Source organism: Tamandua tetradactyla, chromosome 3 (genome assembly GCF_023851605.1).
Source record: "Tamandua tetradactyla isolate mTamTet1 chromosome 3, mTamTet1.pri, whole genome shotgun sequence".
Lineage (NCBI taxonomy): Eukaryota > Metazoa > Chordata > Mammalia > Pilosa > Myrmecophagidae > Tamandua > Tamandua tetradactyla.
The window spans coordinates 32,136,616-32,157,977 of NC_135329.1; the positions used below are offsets into that span (position 1 = coordinate 32,136,616).

Sequence of the window (21,362 nt, forward strand, 5' to 3'; positions counted from 1 at the left end):
TCAGTTTTCTCCGTCTCCTTCTTGCTCCGCTGCCAGTGGAGTAGCACTAGCCTCGGCTCCAACGTCTCCCTCCTACGGCTTGGAGGCAATCTGAGAGCTGCCCCAGTTCCCCTCGTTCCGACACCCGGGGGCAGATGGTGTTGCGAGGTTCCCGGCCGCCACGCAACTCCGGGAGCTGCCGGCTGGGAGCTCACCGCTGTCCCGCGCCGCCACTCTGTTTAGGACTGCAGCTCACCCCTAATCCAGGGCCTCTGGTGAGCAGGGCCCGGCCCGCAGTTCCAGTTCTTACATCAGTGCCGGCACACAGTAGGCACTTAGTAACTGTCGAATAAGGGAATGAATAAATGAGTGAACAAATATGCTTTAAACCCACCCTACTGTATAAAACACGGCAGCCATAAGGCTTTACCAGATCCCGGAATTCGATTCACAAGTATTGACTGAGCGCCATCCCTGTGCTGGGCTCTAGACAAGGTCTTGGAAATATAATATCCACCGAGGTGACCCTGGAAGGAAGGAGCAATGCCTTGGGAGGATCGTGGGGTATGGAGTTAGAACCTGTCTTCGGGGATTGGATTACTCAATGCGTGACTCCGGGCAACTCAGGTAACTCTCTGGACCTCCTTTCCTACTCCTAAAACGGGAACGATAAGACTGACCTCAGTGGGCTTGTTGTGCAGATCCAGTGAGATGATACATGGGACAGCAGAGGCTGCACAGGATGCTTACTATTACTATAAGCTCTAGACACAAAACCTGTAAATCATAAATTCGATTTCAGTGTCCCAGCAGGCAGGGACTAGTTTCGTATGCACCTGTGCACAACATGTACTCTGTGTGCCCGCCCACAGCTAAGACTGGGCAAGCGATGAAGAAATGCAATGTACTGGTTTTAACGCCCCAATTTTAACCTCTCAACCACCGGGTAATGTTCACACAAGAACAGGTTTTCCGAACAAAAAAAATTGTTGGGTTTTCCCCTTTTTTCCTGCCCGGTTAAAACAGTAGCACCCTAGGCCCGCGGGCCCCACCCGTTATTCTCGTGAGCCAGGGAGGACCAGTGATGGGTGCCCAGCGCAGCTCAACGCTAGAGGGGAACCCGCGCTCCGAAGCCGGGCGGAGCATCCAGCAAGCCCAGGCGGAGCGGCGGGGCTGGCTGGCGCCGGGGGCCGAGGAGGGGTGGGCGCGGTTTGCCGAGAGAGTCCGCCATCTAAGGCGGACTTCCCCACCCTGGAAAGCCTAGGCCATTTCCTGTGTCTGGCCCCTCTGCTAGAAATTCCTCCAGAAAAAGCCGGAGCGAGTGCCGCTCGCGGCCAGGGCAGGGTGGGGCCCTCAGGGAACTTGCGCGGGCCCCGGGAGGAACTAGGCTTAGAACTTGACTGACACCGCCGCCCTCCTGGCCAAGGATAGCGCTCCGTAGAGTCAGACGCCTCAGGGAACAGCTGCCCCCTTCCCGGGCGGGGCGTCGGCACTCTGGCCGCCAGCCCCTGGTGCCTTTCCCAAGTGGCCCCAGAGCAGAGTGTGCACGCCAAGTGGCAGTGTACCGGCGTCCAGGTTAGAAAGATGCGCCAGCCCAAGGAAGTGGGAGTTAGGGGAGCAGCGTGGAGAATTCCGTGTAAGGGAGGGGGAAAAAGAGTGGGGAAGAGGGCAAAAGAGCTGAGAAAATTGGATTCGAGGCTGCTTGGGGGAGTGGTGTTGGAGAAAGAGGAGAAAACAGCGGGAGAAAACAGCGGGGGCGGCGTGGAAGGAGGCGTGGAGGCACAGAGACTACGTATTGTTATTTTCCAATTGTTTAATCTCTTGTATTTTGTCGGGAGAAACGGAGCATGAGCCTGGGATGTTCAGAGGCTGAGCTTTAACGTCCCTGCCCCATCACTGGTGCCGACAGCCCAGGATGTGGGAGCTGTCTGCATTAGGGAACCCAGGCTCGCTCACTTGCACGCGTGCTCCATCTATCCATCCACTCATTTGATACATTCGTTTATTCACCTAGACAAATTTGCGAGCAGTCCGTGGTGCCGGCATCCGAGGGACGCGAGAGCCGCCACGACCCCGCTGCCTCTCTGGTGGCCGCGAGCTTCAGTCCTCCCCGACCTCGGCGCAGACCCCAAGCGCTTCCAAAGCCGGGGTCTCGGAGGGCTGAGCCCGAGGGCTAGGACTGGCGCCCTGCGAGGCACCCCCTATATCTGATCGCCAGCGCTGAGCCCAGGACCTCGGCCAGGTAGGTGTTAGGCCCTCTGTTCACTCGGTCGAGGCTCAGCTCGGTGAATCGTCAAGCGCTGACCCTGGAAAACCAAAACGAGAAGAGTGGAGACTCAGGGGCTATTGCGCTGAGTCCTGCAGATGCTCGAATCTACGCCGGGTGGGATGCGCGCTTCGTGAGACTCTGGTGAGCAAGGTTGGCGAGAAGGGTGTGCGGGAACGGGGGCACGCTGGACTCGCGTGCACAGCACACAGCAGCCCTGTTGGCACACACATATGTGTCTTACTTATCCTACTCATTAAGTGAACTGGCTCTCTGCTTATCGCTTAAATGACTTCTCTCGCTTTTGCTCTCTCTCCCCTCTCTCATTCCTGCCAGCTCTTACTTCCTTTCTAGCTGTGTAATGATACTTTATCTACCTGATCTCAGCCTCAGTTTCCTCACCTGTAAAGTGGGAATAGTACAGGGTGGCTGACAGGGTTTGTGAAAGCGTCAAGGAATGTTATAAGGTAATGGGGTGGATGGACATATGAAAACTAAAATGAAAACAGTTGGGCCTTCAAAACTTTCCCTTGACCAGCCTTCCTTATTCAAACGGAGGAATTTCAGCGAACATTGGGGGAGGGGAGAAGAGGGAATCCGATGACCGTTCCCCACCCCCACTCCCAACTCCCTACCTCACAATCCAGTCCTAGCGCCCGCTTGAAACCCGCCCCGGCAGATCTGGAGCACTAAGCTGCCGCCTCACGTGGGGGCCTGGGCTCTCTGAGCCGGGGCCAAGACCAGCTCTGGGGGGCACTGCTGGAACCCGCACTGGGACCGGGCGTGGCCTCTGCTCCTGCAGTTAAAGGAACTGAACTCAAGGACCTCTGGACCCCAGGGCCAAATCACCCGCTCACGAGGCCCACGGCTGCACCACCCGTGGTCTCCGCGGGGATTTTGTGTACGTGCGTTCCCCCTTCATACCAGGCTGGAGATCGTAATCATCATCATTATCACCTTTCCTCACACTGATTTGTCTGTACTTGATTTGCAGTCTTTACCAGCCAAGCACATTCCCACTCACTGGCTCCTCTGCGCCCCCACACTACCCTCTGTGAAGTAGGCATGGCATGTTTCAGAATTATGCAGTTTCCCAGGAGAGGGAGATGAGGCTGAGACCAAGTGGCCAAGGAGAGTCGTGAACACACATCTTTTGGGCCTCAGGCCTTTGCTCCTAGGTTCTAAGGCTTTCCTAAGGTCAGCTCCCAGCACCTCCCTTCACCAGGGTCCCTAGCCAGAGTGAAGAGCTCCTAGCTAGCAACTACATTGCCTCCTTCCTCTCTCAAAGTTCCACCAAACCCTTCTTCATCTAAAGACCACCTGAAGTTCAAGGCATATCATGGACAAGGTAAGGTGAAAAGCAAGTGGGCAAGCCCTGTTGGCCACGGGTGAGGCCAAGAGACCTGACCAAGGCCTATGGTCCCCTCCTTCATCCTTCTCCCCCAATCCCCAACCCTCACCTGGGTGGCTGGTGCAGCCATCTGAATATGGGATTTCCCTACAAGATGCTGCACTTGGGGTCCTGCTTTTAACCTATAGATATCTGTTCATAGTCATTTAAGAGAAAAGTCATCAAGGTTCCTAACTTAGAATAATTAGGGGGAGGGGACATGGCTAAGCCTAGGTTTATGGAAAACAGATAGCGGCAATAGGGATTTAAGACCTACATGTAGGCTTACCTGAGTTGACAACAAACCCTCAGGGAAGGAGGTAGGCAGGAAACAAATATACCTGAGCAAAGTTTCACAGGGTCATAAGTTGATCAGCTTTTCTACAAGGGACTAGGGGAAAAGGAATAGGGTTTTCAAGCTAGATTGCTCCTGAATGTGGGTAGTACAGGCTCCCTTAATAACAACAAACTTCTTTTGAAAGAGTTGCTTAATGGTAATGAAATATGGGGGTACAGAAACCCAGGTTTTCTTGGTGTTCCCCAGATCAGACATTCCTGTTTACTATAGCATCTCTGCTCTACAGACATGTGTGCACACTCCTGTCCCTTTTCTCTGACTAATCATGCCTTCCAGTGAATGCCTGGAGATTCCACAGGGGTAAAAACACTGATTTGGAGCCTGAAGACATGAGGTTCAGGCCTATCTGCCACTAATGGCTGTGCAAATCTGAGCATCAACTCATAGGAATGAGAGTCTCACTGAGGTTTTCATGCAATCTGGACTTGGAAGCTTTATATTCACCCCCAAGGGCAGAGCCAATAAAAGGTAATGCTTCTTTTCTGTTATTTGTGTTTGCTCGCTGTAGCACTGGGGGCCAGGAGAGTTCCAAGCCAAGAACAAACATTTTCTACAGTAATTTTCTTCCCTTCCATTTGAACAGATATCAGGTTTCCTTTTTAAAGAGAGCATATGTGTTGGATTACTTAACAGAAATTATCTTTATTTAATTGACTGGAAAGTAAACTAGAAGACAAATTTAGATGGGAATAATCAAGGAACTGGTTGGTTCAAGGGGTATAGTTCTACCTCTTTATCCTAGTGCCTCTTCTTTCCAAACGCCTGAGAGGAAGAGGTGAAACTGACTAGAAATTGCCTAGACATAATTTTTTTTAAATGGAAAATATGTCTTTTATTCGGCTATATATAAAGAGGTATGATTTCTAGGTAGATAGTGTCAGGCTAATGACCAATATTATGGGACAGCCCTGAGAAAGCTCATCATGAAGAATTCTGTTATCAGCTAACAATTCTGGCCTGAGAAGCTGAGTATACTCTTTATTTGTTTAGCTTATGAAATTTCTTTAATGGATTGATTCCTTTGATTCAAGCTACTGTTATACTTTGCTTTTAAAATAAAAAAAATTTAGAGTATTTCATATCTACAAAGAAGTACACAGATTACTAGTGCTTGGCTGAATTCCACAACATGAAAACACCTATATAAGTAGCACTCAGATCATGAAATAGAAAGTTACCAGCCCCACTACTTAAGCCCCATCACCAGCAAGATGTGGACTAAGGATCATCCATCTTTGGCACTCTAGAACCTAAAATAGTACTTTGCACATAGGCACTCCATAAAAAGGAAAAGATGAAAGGAAGGCACGGAAGGAAAGAAGGGAAGGGGTAAGGAAAGGAGGGAGGGAGGGAAGGATGGAAGAAGGGAACAGTGTACAATGGGGCTGGCTTCTTGGGTAATATGAGGGCTGCCTTCAATCTTCTCACTTCCCAGAAACATTAATTGCCCATAGCAAGAAAGAAGTCAAATAAATATGGCTTACTTCTGCTCTGTTTGCTCACATAAAGACAGTCCTTTAGCTACCTCCTGGATTTATATCCAGAAAGTAGGGGTGTTTCAGTCCTTTTTCAGACTTCATTGGGAAACACACCTCTCATTCAACATATTCACACAGACAGCTATCTACATATCTGTTTTAGTTTCCTGGGCTGCTTAGGCAAATACCATGAAATGTTGAGCTTAAACAATGGCAATTTATTTGCTCCTGCTTTTGAGACCAGGAAAATGTTCAAATCAAGCCATCAGCAAGGCAATGCTTTCTTTCCGAAGACTGGCTGCCGGCAATCCTTTGTCACACGGCAAGGCACACAGAGGCATCTGCTGGTCTTTCCCTTCTCTTCTAGGTTTTAATTTCAACTTCTTGCTTCCTTGGCTTTCTTTCTGTTTGTCTGAATTCCATTCCTTTTAAAGGACTTATAAATGATTAATTCTGGAATAAGGTAGATCACACATTAAATGAATCATCATCAAAAGGTCCTACCTACAGTGGGTTCATACTCACAGGAATGGATTAGATGTAATAGCATATTGATCTGTGGTACATACAAGACATCTACATTGTTAGCACCTGACAATCACTTGGGAAGCGATGTGCTCCAGTTATCCATTGCTGTATAGTAAAACCACTCCAAACTTAGTGGGGCAGGTCAACCACTGTATTATTATGTTCACTGATTCCATGGGTTAGGAATTTGGGTAGTATTCCACAAGTGAGGATGGCTTCTGCCTGCTCCATGATGTCTGAAGCCTCAGCTGGTAAGACATGAATGACTGGAAGTAACTTGAATGGCTTAGAATTGGAATCATCTGGCTCAGGGCTAGGGATGACTCAAAGGCCGGACTAAGCTGGGCCTGTTGGCCAGAATGCCTATACATGGCTTCTCCATGTGGTTTTGTCTTCCTTTTAGCATGGCAGCCTCAGGGTAGATGGACTTCTCACATGTCAACTCAGGGCTCCAAGCATAAGTGATCCCACAAACAAGGCAGATACTGCATGGCCTTTGATGACTTAGCCTCAAAAGTCATATGACATTACCTCTGACCAATATTCTATTGGTCAAAATAATCACAGGCCTGGTCAGATTTAAGGCATAGAAGGACAGATTCCAACTCTTATATAGAGACTGTCAAAGAAAAGTGTCCATGTTTTAAAACCACCATGAGATGTGTGCATGTGTACGATGGTGGTGGTAGAAACACCTTGAGGTTTATAACTGAAAAACTAAGTAAGTAGCACATAAAGAACACTCTTTCCCACCCCCTCAAGCGCAATGTCAAGGAAAAAATATGTCAGCCTTTTTTTCACACCTTCCCTTCTTTCTGTAAAAGAAACCTTACAGAATGTCATTCTTTTAAAAGATTGTCTAAAATCCCCTCAAAGAAACTAATGGAAATAGGGCAATGATAATTTCATTTTTTTTACCAAAGCATAAGATATATTTAGGACCATAAGGCAAGTTAAAGTATGGATCTGGATCTGGAGCTGGAGCTGGGCATTGAAGTTGCATTTGAAAAAAAAGCTTAATGAACTATGGATCCATATTTTGAACTGGAATTTCTAGGGTTTTATTGGAGGAGGGCATTGGGGATATTTTTGTAAGAATTCAAGTGCAGGTAGAGAAAATTATCTCTTAGCCCTAATTTGACTGGCTTTTTTGGGGGGTGGGATGGGGTGGGGGGTGGTGCATGGGCTGGTAATCAAACCCAGGGTCTCCAGCATGGCAAGGTTCTCACTGAACCACCTTGACTGGCTTTTTTTGTTTGTTTGTTTTTTGACTGGCATTTTAATAGCAACCATCCTCTGCAATTCTGACACTGGATCTAGTCAAAGTAATGTTTGGGGCAGTACTAAACACATGCTTGATTACCTCTGTAAATATAATCTTAATGTGCTCTTATCCACTCCATCTCATTTCATTTTTAAACACCCTAAAAGGTAAGCAGGAAAAAATTCAACAAATGGTACAGCAATAATGGGATACTCACATGGAAAGATAATGAAAGGTGACCCCGCCATACAGCATACAAAAAAAAAAAAAACAAAAAACAACAACCCATTATTGATAAATAATGGTACAGCTGCTATGGAAGACAGTCTGGTGGTTCCTCAGAAAACTAAATGTTGAGTTTTAGTTTTCTAAACTAAATGATCTGGCAATACCACTACTTGGTATATAACAGGAAGAGCTAAAAGCAGTGACACAAACAGATTTGCACACTGATGTTTACAGCAGCACTATTTGCAATTGCTGCAAGATGGAAACAATCCAAGTGCCCATCAACAGATGACTGGATTAACCAAATATGGTATAAACATACGATGGAATATTATGTAGCAGTAAGATGAAATGATGTCCTGAACCACATGACAAGATGGGTAAGCCTTGAGGACATAATGCTGAGTGAAATAGGCCAGACACAAAGGACAGAACTATATGATTCCACTTTTATGATCATGGTAAAGGTAACATTAGAGGCTTATAATACAGAGTATATGGGACTAGAGATAAACAGAAGCGTGACAGTTTGCTAATGAGGTTGAACTTAATTGTAAAGGAATAGACAGAAGTGAGGGTGGTCCACTAGTGGCTCTATAAGTAATATTACCATAATGAAGGTGAACATGATTGAAAGGAGTTGTATAGACTAATGTGCCCCACCAAATAACACTATAAATGTAAATAAGTTCTTGCATGAAGTACTACAAAGGTATGAATCTTGTACAAAGAGTATACAAGGGTATAGGAGGAAAAATGATATTGTATGCTCTGTGCTATGCTTCTCAGGAAAACATCAACAGTACTGCAGCAATACCAGGGGTACATAATGTGGGAAAGGACAAGAGTTAGTGGGAACTTTGGAGTTTCTATTTGGTGAGGATGTGTTTATTGGCTATCTTTCTCTTGGGGACAATGAAATCATCTAAGTTGAGAGTGTTGATGGACGATTGACTTCGGGTATTATACATGAGGTCCAGTAGATAGAGGTGGCTGAAAGATGCACTGACTGAGAAGTAGATTGGCGAATGATGGTGTAAGCATATGATCGAAAAATGGTGCTGCTAACAAAAAGGAACAAAGTTGTGAGGCATGCAATGATGAGAATGATCCTGTGGGACATTTGGTAAGGCAAAATAAGCCAGAAACAAAAGAAAAAATATTGTATGAGCTCATTTAGAAAATAAATATAAGAAAATGAGGTCTAGATTGTAAACTCTCATAGCACTCACATTTAATCCAGAATGGTAATTGTGATTTCTGGATTTTGAGGGACTGTTTTATATATGTATAACCTGGTATACAGAGACAAGTATGAAGCCGATCAGATCAGGATTAAGGTAATTCATAATGCAGGGATATTCTAGTTTGTTAGCTGCCTGAATGCAATATACCAGAAATGGAATGGCTTTTAAAAAGGGAAATTAATAAGTTACTAGTTTACAGTTTTAAGGGTGTGAAATGTCCAAATCAAAGCAAATCTATAAAAATGTCCAAATTAAGGTGCCAACAAGAAGTTACCTTCACTCAAAAAGGCCAATGAAGTTCAAGATTTCTCTCTCAACTGGAATTGAGACAATGGCACACATGGTAACATCTGCTAGCTTTCTCTCCAGGCTTCTTGTCTCATGAAGCTCCCCCAGAGGCGTTTTCCTTCATCTCCAAAGGTCTCCGACTGTGTGAGCTCTCATGCCTCTCAAGGCTCTCCTGAGGCTCTCAAGCTTTCTCCAAAATACTTCCTGTTTTAAAGGATTCCAGTAAACTAATCAAGACCCACCTGGATTGGGTGGAGTCACAACTCCATTAATCGAGGGCTAATACCACAATTTGGTGATAATCTAATCAAGTTTCCAACCTATAGTGCTGAATAGGGATTAAAAGAAAAGGTTGCTCCCACAAGATTGGGTCAGTATTAAAACATGGCTTTCTAGGGTACATAATTTTTTTAAAACTTTTTTTATTGTATAACAGATATACAAAGCAAAGAACTAAAAAAAACAATAGTTTTCAAAGCACTCTTCAGCAAGTGGTTATAGGACAGATCCCAGAGTCTGTCATGGGCTACCACATAATGCTCTCCTATTTTTCCTTCTAACTGCTCCAGAATATAGGAGGCTAGAGGGTTTAAATATTTTTTTTATCATCACAATCGACTTTTTTTTTCCTTTTTTTTGTGAACAATAATATATATAAAAAAGCTATAAATTTCAAAACACAGCACCATAGTTAGCTGTAGAACATATTTCAGACTTTGACATGGGTTACAATTTGATAATTTTAGGTTTTCCTTCTAGCTGCTCTAAAATACTGGAGACTAAAAGAGATATCAGTTTAATGATTCAGCATTCATATTCATTTGTTAAATCCTATGCTCTGTGCATAATTCCACCATCACCTTTGATCTTTCCATACCTCTCTTTGGGGTTTGGACTATGACAATTCTAAATTTCTGCTATTGGAAGGGTCTGTCAATAATATGGGTAGGGAGATGGAAATATCTGATGCTCTGGAGAGGCTGGGCTAGGTTTCAGGACTGATCTGGACCAGGGACCCATCTAGAGGTTGCAGGTTTCTGGAAAATTACTCTAGTGCCTGGAACCCTTGTGGAATCATATATTGCCCTAGGTGTTCTTTAGGATTGGCTGGAATGGTCCTGGTTGGAGGTTGGCTGGTTATGATAGGTAGCAAGGTCTACCCAAAGCTTGCATAAGAGCAACCTCCAGAGTAACCTCTTGACTCTATTTGAACTCTCTCTGCCACTGATATTTTATTAATTACATTTCTTTTCCTAGGGGTACATAATTCTTTCAAACCAGTACAAAGGGTAAGAAAGATATTGCCTGTATTTTAGAATTTTGTCTACTCTTTGAGACCAAAGGAAGAAAGTTTTCTTATATCTAGAACCTAGGTTTTCTGTAGCACATAATCTAACTCAACCTGTCTAGATAGCCTATTTAAACAATCCAAACACAGGCAGCCCAGAATAAGAATGAGAGCCTTTATTCTGTATAGCTTAATGTAATGCCTGAGTACATCTCAGAGTATATTAAACAGATAAGCAAAAAGTATTGGGAAGGGTGGGCCACGGTGGTTCAGCAGGCAGAGTTCTCGCCTGCCATGCTAGAGACCTGGGTTCATTTCCCAGTGCCTATGCCAAAAAAAAAAAAAAAAGAACTGGCAAATCCCTTGAGGGATGAGAGAAAAAAATTGGAACTATTAAACTTTATCACCAGGGAAACTCTGGATACTGTGCCAACCATTAGGGACACCCAAATCAATAGGCCAAGCCCTTGATCTTAAGGCTTACTCTTGTGAAGCTTATGTATGTAGTGGAGAAGTTTAGCCCACCTATAGGTCACCTCCAGAGGATCTCTTTTGTTGCTCAGATGTGGCTTTTCTCTCTCTCTAAGCCCAACTCTGCAAGTGAAACCATTACCTGCCCCCCTATGTAGGACATGACATCAAGGGATGAAAGTCTCCCTGGAGATTACTCCCAGGGATGAGCCTGGCCCTGGCACCATGGGATTAACAATGCCATCCTGACCAAAAGGGGTAAAAGAAGTGTAGCAAATAAGGCATCAGCAGCTGAGAGAGTTCAAATAGAGTTAAAAGGCTATACTGGAGGTCACCTTTATGCATGCTTCAGTTAGACATTGCTACCTATCATAACTTGCCAAACCCGAACCAAAACTTAACCAATCCTAAACCATACCTAGGGCATTATATAAGAGTGTACAAAAGTTTCATGCACTAGGGTAATTCTCCAAAACCTACAACCTCCAGATGGGTCCCTGGACCAGATAAGTCCTGAAATGCAGAGGGGCCAGCCCTTCTAGAACATCAGCTAGTTCCAACCCCCATCCCATATTATCGACCACCTCCTCCTACATGAAAAAGTTAGAATGGGTATAGCCCAAACAACCCTTAAGAGTGGGAGAAAGATCAAAGGTGATGGTGGAGTTATATAGAGAAGGCTGGGTTCAACAAATGAGTATGAGTGCTGAATCATCATACTGACATTTCTTTTAGCCTCCGGTACCTTAGAACAGCTAGAAATAAAAACCTAAAATTGTGGAATTGTTACCCATACCAAACTCTGAAATCTGTTCTAAAACTAATTGTGTGATGTACTTTGAAATTTATTGCTTTTATGTATATATGTTATTTAAAGAGAAGGAGAAGCATAACAGAGAAGATAGGATTTAACAAATGAGTATGACTGCTGAATCATTATATTAATATTTCTGTTGGTATGCTACAGAAAATTAAGGTTTGGGATAAAATAAACCTCTCTTCTTTTGGTCTCATACAGTAGGTGGAGTTCTAAAATACAGACAATGTCATCCTTACCCATGTATTCTGATTCACTTTAGTTCCGACACGATTGGCTTCATTCTTATCTCTAATTGAAATATGATCTCTTTTTCGGTTTCTTTAAGAGTTGTTATATGTAGCAATGCTGACATTCAGAGCTGCAGAACTCCAACTTTGAGTCTAAAGTGTCACACATACTACCTGATTGTAAGACTTAAGCTATGGCTACAGTAATTAAGACAATGTGGTATTAGAGGATGGACACATAGATCTTACTTAGCCAAGCTCATTCTTATGCAATGTCTAATCCGCCATTAATCCATATAGTGTATTTTGTATTTCAATAATGTATTTTTTTGTTTAATGTTTTTTAAATTGTGAAATATATATACAAAAAATATATATTTTGTTATTGTTAAACAAAATTGTTAAATCCTATCTTCTCTGTTATGCTCCTCCTTCTCTTTAAATAACATATACACAAAAGCAACGCAAACATATGGAGCCCTGAATGGTAATGAGGATTTGTAATTCTATATAGCTTAAGGTAATACCTGGATATATCCCAGAGTTTGTCGGATATATCTTATTAGTTCTAAGAGTTTGTTTTGTAGATTCCTAAGATTTTCTATGTAGACAATCATCTCATAAACTTAATATTAGGACAGTCCAATGAAGAGACAAGCAAAACATTTGGACACTTTACAAAAGATTATATATTTGGCCAATAAGCACATAAAAAAGTGCTCAACATTATTAGTCATCAGGGAAAATGCAAGTTAAAACCACAGTGAGATACTACTACACACCCATTAGAATGTCTAAAATTAAAAGTTTGAGAATACAAAATATCAGTGAAGACATATAGCACCTATTACTCTCATAAACTGCTTGTGGGAATGCTACCCTTTGGAAAATGGTTCGGCAGTTTCCAAGTTAAACATATACTTACTGTATGACCCAGCCATTCCACTCCTACATCTTTCCCCATGAAAAAATGAAAGTATATGGCCAAATAAGGACTTGTATTTAATGTTCATAGCAGCTTTATTCACAAAAGTACAAAATTGGAAGTAACCCAAACATTAACAAACAATATAACAAAATAAGGATCATTAATCAATTAGTGAATGGAAAAATATATTGTGATATATCCATACAATGAAATTTACTTAATAATAAAAATTAAAGTAAAAATTCTGACAAACAGAATAACACTACTGGATCTCAAAAGCATTATACTAAGCTGAACTGATTCTATTTATATCAAATTCTAGAAATGATAATGCTCTAATGATAGAAAGCCAATCAGTAGTTGCCAGAGGCCAGGATGTGGGGAGAAGAGATTAACTGAAAGGGATTGAGGAAATTTACTGATTGATGGAAATAGTCTATATCATGATAGTTGTGATGACTACAAACTATACATTTCTTAAAACTCATCAAATCACTTAAAATTTGTGAATAATTGTTGTTTGTAAATTATATCTTCATAAATCCAATTAAAAAATATGACCGTAATTACTGGGCACAGATTTCTTTGGGCTACAGATATCTACTTACTTCCCCAAAAGGCCCCACTGTAAAAATATAGAGAAATATGAGAATAAGACAAAGTCATTTGATTCACTCACTCATTCTTTCCATCATTTATTTAAAACTTATTTCTTAAACACCTGTTAGGAGATAGGCACAACAGCTCTTGGGGATATAGTGATAAAGGTCTTTGCTGTGATGCGTTTTGAAAAAGGCATATCCCCAGCACTAAAAGAGTGCAGAAGTGGGTCATCTAACCCAGAATGAGGCTGATCAGGGAAAGAGGTGGCTGCTAAGCTTAATAAATCTTGAATGATGACAATGTATTGGGCTTCTCCCCACTCCCCACCAAACACTTTCACGTAGTGATTGTAGATGATAACTGGGAGGCTCTGTATAAGAGGAATCAGTGGAGGCTTTGGAGTCAGGGAGATGTGGGCTCTAGTCCTGGTCTGGCCACTTTCTAGATGTGTGACCATGAGAACACAGCAAGCTAAATCTCACTTTTGCTATAAACAAAATTAGGGTAATAATTCCTTTGCTATTCTGCAAATAAAAGAGAAAATACTTACAAAGCATCAACCTCAATAAGTAGTGGCCATTAGTAATTGATAATGAGACACATATATAAGCCATCCTCATTTCTTCCATGGTTAACATAAGGCTCTCATTGCTACAACTCTGGTCAAACATTACTAAAAAGGAAAGAAGGGACTGAGGCCCCTGAAACTCGAGACTCACATGGTGTCACAATGACAGTGAAATTGGAGGTAGTGGTCTTTGCAGCCTGAGTACTTATCGGGAGCCAGCCAGGAGAGGGCCCCAGTCCAGCAACTGGGAGAGGTCACAGAGAGCCACTCAGTCCCTTTCCTTCTGCTTTGGATGGTTTGACACCAAATTGCTGCCCTGATTTGCACCTCTCTGGTAAAATTTCTAATGCTACTTCCAGTTTAAAAACCTCAAGATCCACCCCTCTCTACGTGGGACATGACTCCGAGGGGTGTGGATCTTCCTGGCAACGGGGGACAGAGATCTTGGAATGAACGGAGACTCAGCATCAAGGGATTGAGAAAAACCCTAGAATGAGCTGAGACTTAGCATCAAGGGATTGAGAAAACCTTCTCGACCAAAAGGGGGAAGAGGGAAATGAGACGAAGTGTCAGTGGCTGAGAGATTCCAAACAGAGTCGAGAGGTTATCCTGGAGGTTATTCTTATGCATCAAGTAGATATCATCTTGTTATTCAAGATGTAATGGAAAGGCTGGAGGGAACTGCCTGAAAATGTAGAGCTGTGTTCCAGTAGCCATGTTTCTTGAGGATGATTGAATGATACAGAGGTCACAATGTAACTGTGTGATTGTGAAAACTTTGTGTCTGATGCTCCTTTTATCTACCTTGTCAACAAAGGAGTAGAACATATGGAATAAAAATAAATAATAGGGGGAACAAATGCTAAAATAAATTTAGTTTGAAATGCTAGTGATCAATGAAAGCGAGGGGTAAGGGGTATGGTAGGTATAATCTTTTTTTTTTTTTCTTTCCTGTGTTCGTTTTATTTCTTTTTCTATTGTCTTTTTATTTCTTTTTCTGAATTAATGCAAATGTTCTAAGAAATTATGAATATGCAACTAAGTGATGATATTGTGAATTACTGATTATGTATGTTGTTTTATTTTGTTTATTTTTTAATTAATAAATAAATTAAAAAAAAACTCATATCATAAAAGTCTAGCTCTGGCAAATGGACTTCACGAACATTTTTGGTTCTTATATCATCACTCCTTACCTTCCTCTGAAGAGCATAAAGTAGCTCTGGCAATACCCTTTTTAACTTACAGAGTAAACATTTACTCTGTTGTCTTCATGCACAGGGGTTTTACTGCCGATGGATAGCATGTGAGTATTCCTTGACTCGCAAAATTTTTTAAGGTTGACAAATTCCTTCTGAATTTTTGAAACATAAAATTGTGAATATTGAAGTGAAGCACGAAGGCTTTAGTTCTCCCAGCTTTCATAACTCAGCTAACTAAAGGATGAGTTTCTTGAGGGCTGGGATCCTGTCTTTGATTAGTTTGTATTTCTAAGCCCCTAGCACAAAGAGCCTGCTATACACCAGTCATTTAATGTTTGTGGAATGAATGACTAAATGAACACAACTCCTGTGCATCTAATGGTGCTTTCCTACATCACTTTGTACACCTCTTCTTTTACTTGTGAATTATACTGTAGTTGGTATAAAGGCAACTTAATAGTCCAAAATGGACTAAATCACACAGTGGGCAGAATAAATTTAATTCTTAAAAACAAAACTCAAGCAGAGTACCCATTACCTGTCCAGGATAAAAAAAAGGGCTTGAAGTTTGGGGAAGACAGTCTGATAGATACACCATCTGCCACTCTATGAATTGGCAACCTTAGTCAAGGTACTTAGTAACTCTGAGACATTTTTTCATCTATAAATTGAGGAAGGTAATCATATAGCTCTCGCAGGGCTGAGGTGAGCATAAGTCCTTGTCTCAGAGACAAACATTCGTAAGGATCTTTTGATTTGGAAGACCTGTTGGTTTATTTGTCCAGAGTATACTTGTTCTTCTTTCAGCTAACGTTGTTTGTTCATCTCAGTTTGGCAGTGCCCTTGCCCCATCACAGCAGGTTTTTGTAATTCCTCAAGGCCAAACTGCAATAACTTGCTCTACTTGGGGCTGCCTAGGAGTCCTAGGCAAGGGCAGGATCCTGAAGCCTGTCACCTGAGAAGTCTGAGTCAATGTAACCACACCGCACCTCTGCCCCTGGGCTTGCTCACAGGTTACCACCTCCAATGTTGAGCCCTAAACCTTCCTGGGACTCTGATGTCTTCAGGATGACCTGACCACACCTTCATGTGTCTCATCCTAGAGCTTGTCAGTTATGAGTGATAGTTACAAGAGTACATAGAAAAAATGGTTAAGGAGCTCTGGCAACTGCTCTTTAGAGCATTAGGACTACTGGAGCCAGTGATTCCACATCTGAGGATGTGCAGCAGCTTTCCTGATTAAGACTGGGGTCCCCAAGTTTATGTGAGGGGCACTTATTTTTCATTTTCTCCTCTTGTGGGTATGGAGGTACTGAGTGCTTCCTGTCTGGCATTTTGCTAGATATTTTGTCAGGCCCTTTTCTCATTTAATCAGTATTGTGACCCTCTGAGGAAGGAAGGCTGACAAATAAAGACTCTGGGAGGGTGGGTCATTTGAGATCCCAGAAGAAAGGTGAAGGTTATAAGAAAGGGCCTGGGGGAGGAATGAAGCTCATAATTAAGCCCTAAACAAGTTGAGTGAGGAACTGACATACTAGAATTCAAGGGCACCCTGAAGAGGGGGCTGTAGCCACAGCAGCGCATTACTGCTCAGATAAACCTTGGGCCTTCAAGAGTACTAGGTTCTTGCCTAGGTGTGGTCCAGTTAAGAAGTTATTAAGGAGTGAATTAGATAGGAGGCAAGAAGGATGAAACAAAGGGCAGAGATTTGCAAGATGGGCAGGACTGATGGTGGGAACAGGCAGAAGGGTCAAGAGGAAGGGAGGTCTAAGTTGTGAGCTCTTGTGGGCAAGGGCTTATCTAATACACTGATGGCAATCAATTAATTCGGCTAAACTGCTGAAAATAACTCTAGATGTTAAAGCCAAAGTGATTGATAGCATGAGGGTTCCCCTAATAATAACAGGGCACAGGAAGTACTTGAAAAGGATGAACAAGAGTTTGTTTCAGATTCACTGAATTTGGGGGTCCCTTAGGATGGTCAGCTGGAGATGTGGGATGAAAGCTTGGGCCTAGTGGGGGACAGAGATGCAGACATGGATTTGAAGAAGAACATAACATAGGCCATGAATATATAAAGAGAATGAAAAAAGGGTAAGGACAAAACCTGGAGATTCAAAAGCATTCAAGGACTTTTTATTTCCTCTGCACACTTAGGAAAAGGCCAGAGGAAGAAGAGCCAAAGGAATTCAGGAAAGGAGGAGACTCAGGAAAGGAGTTTTATGGAGCCTAGGAAAGTTTAAGGAGGAAGTTTGGAATGAAGCCACTCACCTGGGGAAACTATATGACTCATCGAGGTGAAGAGAAGACAGGGACGCTTCTGTCAGTCAAGGTATTGTAGATCCCCAGATTTCTTACAACCTCATTTTCTCAAGTTTTGAAGGCTGGAGTTGGGGTTTGCTTTCAGTTTTCCATTCCTTTAGTGAATGTCTATTGATACCTGTTTTTGTCCCTCCCAGGTTTAAGGAATGTCCCTCATTGCTAAATGAAGTAAGGCTACCTGAAAGCTACATGTCATATTCCTCTCTCAGAATACTGCAACCCTACCCCCATCTCTCAGCAGTTACTCCAGGGACATGAGGAACCACAAGGGGAGCTGGATTCCATATTTTCGGACCCATCTTTTAGGATAGAAGCTTTCTACTCCAGGCAAAGACCAAATTTTAAAACCAGTCTATGTGGGGGAATGAGCACATAATTTTGCTTATTTATTGCACAGATAGAGATGTTAATTGGGGAAATTTTGGTAGAAAATCGCTCCTCAGGTCAAACTAAATAATCATAAACTAAATAATTATTTAGTTTATGATTAATATCACATGAATACTAAAGGGGGATGAAACATTACCTAGCCATTATATAGGCTAGGTTCTGGGTGTATCTTAAGACATTTTTCCAGGACATGTTGGCCCATTCCAAATGACACAAAGGTTGAGAGACACTGAAGGAAAGACTGGTAATCTTGAACATGGATACACCCTGTAATGGATGACCGTTTTCAGCCCTGAATTGGCCTGGGCCTAGCCTAAAGTTAGTGTTCTGTCAACGCTTTTAGAACCGGTAACTCCTTTTCAGTATTCATGTATCTTTTTCCAAGGAAACTTAATATAGAAAATGCAAACAAAATTTAAGATGTGACTAATTAAATTACAAAATTCATCCTTCTGTTAAAGAATTATCTGCAGGATTGTGGGAAGATGGAAGAGTAGGAAACTCCAGGAATCACTCACTCCACCACAACAACTATTAAATAGGCAAAAACTATCTGAATCAACTATTTTGAAACTCCACAGTACAAGAGAACACTGTACAGCATCCAGGGAAGGGTAGGAAGAAAAGGCTGATAAATTATGTTAAATTGCTCTTTCCATGTGTGGTTACAATCACCCAGATCCACTTTCATGGCAGGCAGCAGTAGGGTCTAGCCACTGGTGTAGCTTGCTGGTGTCAGAAAGGGGCCTAAAAATTCACTTCCCCAGGACTGGGGGTGGGCACAGGCTGATTGATTAGCTACTTTGGATCACAGGGGACCTGATTCTGAGGGTGGCAACTGTTTGAATTCTTCCTGGACAAAGGGTCGGAGGAGACTTAAAGATGTTATGTATTCTCAGAGTTGTGGTAGACAGTTGAAGGGCTACATTTGTGGACAGGTCAAGAAAGCATAGCTTTGGGCGGGGGGAGCCCTGAAAAAAACTCCTGGCACCCTTCCTGGCCCCTCCTCTCATCTCCTCTCCAGGGCAGTTTTGAGCCAGCTGGATTTCCCATTGCATGTCCCTGGCCTTGTTCAGGCTGGGAGACATTGACTTAGGTAACTTCTCTCTGGTGTCCACCCCTACCTTCAACCCAAGAATTTGCCCTCCAGCAAAAGCAGATGGGGACAAGGAAAGCAGCCTAAGAAACAATTGAGATGCATAGCCTGGGGCACAGGTTTAGCTGCTTTAAGTCCCCAGTGGAACACCATGTAGAGGCAGAAGGAGAGGGGTCATTCAAACCCCTGTAAACAGGGGAACTCCTAAGGCCACTAGCAAACACAAGCCCAGGACAAGAGAGAGGCCCAGAAAAGAGAGGGAGAACCCTGCACTGCACAGTCACCTTTGGGGGACCTTCTTGATAGGAGGTCTGACACCCAAGAAGGTCTCATCATTATATCACCAGCTGCTTACAAACTCAAGAAACAGACATCTCAGGGAATAAATCCCAGAGTTAAAATTTTAAAATATTAAAATGTACAGTGTGCAGCAAAAGATTACAAGAAAATACAGACACAGGAAATGATGGTCCATCCAAAGGAAGAAAACCAAGACATCAATGAAGACCAGACCGTGGATATACCAGACAAAGATTTTTTAAAAATGATCTTTGATATGCTCAAGGTGATAGAGGAAAATACAAATAACTAAAGGATATCAGGAAAACAATCAATGAACAATATGAGACTCTCAATAGAGAGACAGAAATTTTAAAAAGGAGCCAAACTGAACTACTGAAGTTGAAGACCACAATCACTGAAATGAAAAATTTCCAGGAGGGTTTTAACAGTAGATTAGAGCAGACAGAAGAAAGAATTAGTGAACTCTAAGACAATTGAAAGGAATCAGGCTGAGGAGCAGAAAGAAAAATTAATTATAAAAAGCGAAAATAGCCTGGGTACACTATCAATTATACCAATGTATGCATTATAAGGTTCTTAGAAGAAGAAAGAAAGGGACATAGGGAATATTCAAAGAAATGATAGAAAACTTCTCAAAGTTAGCAAAATATGTGAATATGCACATCCAAGAAGCCTGGAGAACACCAGACAGGATAAACCTGAAAGGAAAAATGCCCTATCACATGCTGATCAAACATCAGAAGCAAAGAAAAAGGAGAGTTCTGAAAGCTGCAAGAGAAAAGCAATGTGTTATGTACAAGGAAGTCCCAGTTAGATTCAATGCAGATTGCTCATTAGAAACCATGGAGTAAAAAAAAGGCAGTAGGCTGAATTTCTTAAAACACAGAAAGAAAACAATTGCCAACCAAGAATTTTATATTCAGTGAGACTTTCTTTCAAAAGTGAGAGATTAAGACATTCCCAGATAAACAAAAGCTGAGGGAGTTCGGCACCACTAGACCATCCTACAAGCAATCCTGAAGGGAGTTCTTCAGACTGGTTTAAAGCAGCATAAATGGAGAAAGGTCACCATTTGGGTAATTTTAAAACCCACTTTTGGTGTACTGTATTTTATGGTATTCAACTCCACTTATTATTTCCTACAGGTGCTTATATGCAAATGTATAACATAATGATAAATCTATGGTTTTGGAATACAATGTACAAAGTTGTAAGTGGTAACAGGTACCAATAAAAAAGGGGGAGGACAGAGAGGTATAGGAGTAGTATATGTATATGCTATTGAAGTATCAAATTGGTATCTGATCAATTATGGTTGTTTTATATTTAGGATGTTAAATTTTAACCATAATAACCACAAGGAAAATATATGAAAATAAATACAGGTAGAAATGAGAAGGGATTCAATATGGCACAATATAAAAAATCAGAAAAATATGAAAGTAAGCATTAACAGAAGAATTGAGGGTCAAAAAAGGTTTAAGACTTATAAAAATGAAACAGCAAAATGGGAGAAGTCCTGCATTATCACTAGTGAATTGAACTCTCAAGTCAAAGACAGATGTTTGCAGAATGGATAAAAAAGCACGACCCAACTGTATGTTATCTGCAAGAGACTCATCTTAAATTCAAAGACACAAGTTGGCTGAAAGTGAAAGGATAGAAAAAAATATATGTATCACTGAAGTAGTAACCAGAAGAGAGTGGGGTTTGGATAGCAAATAGGGAGTTAAGGCTTAAAATGTACAGTTTCTATTTGGGATGATTGAAGAGTTTTGGTAATGATGGTAGTGATCACCACAACACTGATAACATAATCTGCTGAATTTTGTATTTGAATGTGGTTAAAAGCAGAAATTTTAGGTGGAATATATGTTACTAGAATAAAAAATTTAAAAAATCCATGTAACTGTACAACATAAACAAACAGTGAACCCTAAATTAATCCATGGACTATTATCAATAGAACAATTATAAAAATGTGCTTTTATCAACTGTAACAAATGTACCAAGACGTTAATAGGATGGTATATGGGACTCCTGCATTTTATGCATGATTAATCTAAAAAAAATTCACCACAGCTCTCCTTAAAATCTCATTGCCAATGCTTGTATAAA

The 21,362-nt window shown here is 41.9% G+C and overlaps 1 protein-coding gene and 1 long non-coding RNA gene across 3 annotated transcripts in view; one reads left to right on the forward strand and one right to left on the reverse strand.

Moving 5' to 3' along the window:
* Positions 1–1,798: 1,798 nt before the first annotated feature.
* The window catches only part of PINX1 (PIN2 (TERF1) interacting telomerase inhibitor 1), a 142,945-nt gene continuing 123,381 nt past the window's right edge, over positions 1,799–21,362 (reverse strand). The window contains exon 7 of the mRNA XM_077152954.1: positions 1,799–2,285. Coding sequence (XP_077009069.1) covers positions 2,229–2,285 — 57 coding nt within the window. The 3' untranslated portion in view covers positions 1,799–2,228. The remainder of the gene's footprint in view (positions 2,286–21,362) is intronic.
* Positions 2,089–20,353, forward strand: LOC143677219 (uncharacterized). 2 transcript variants are annotated; one of them, XR_013172454.1, is made up of 4 exons: positions 2,089–3,593; positions 4,220–4,461; positions 17,291–17,465; positions 17,593–20,353. It is a non-coding gene; the product is annotated as an uncharacterized LOC143677219 (long non-coding RNA). The 2 variants fall into 2 exon arrangements; XR_013172453.1 differs by having other exon boundaries at positions 2,093–3,593; positions 4,270–4,461.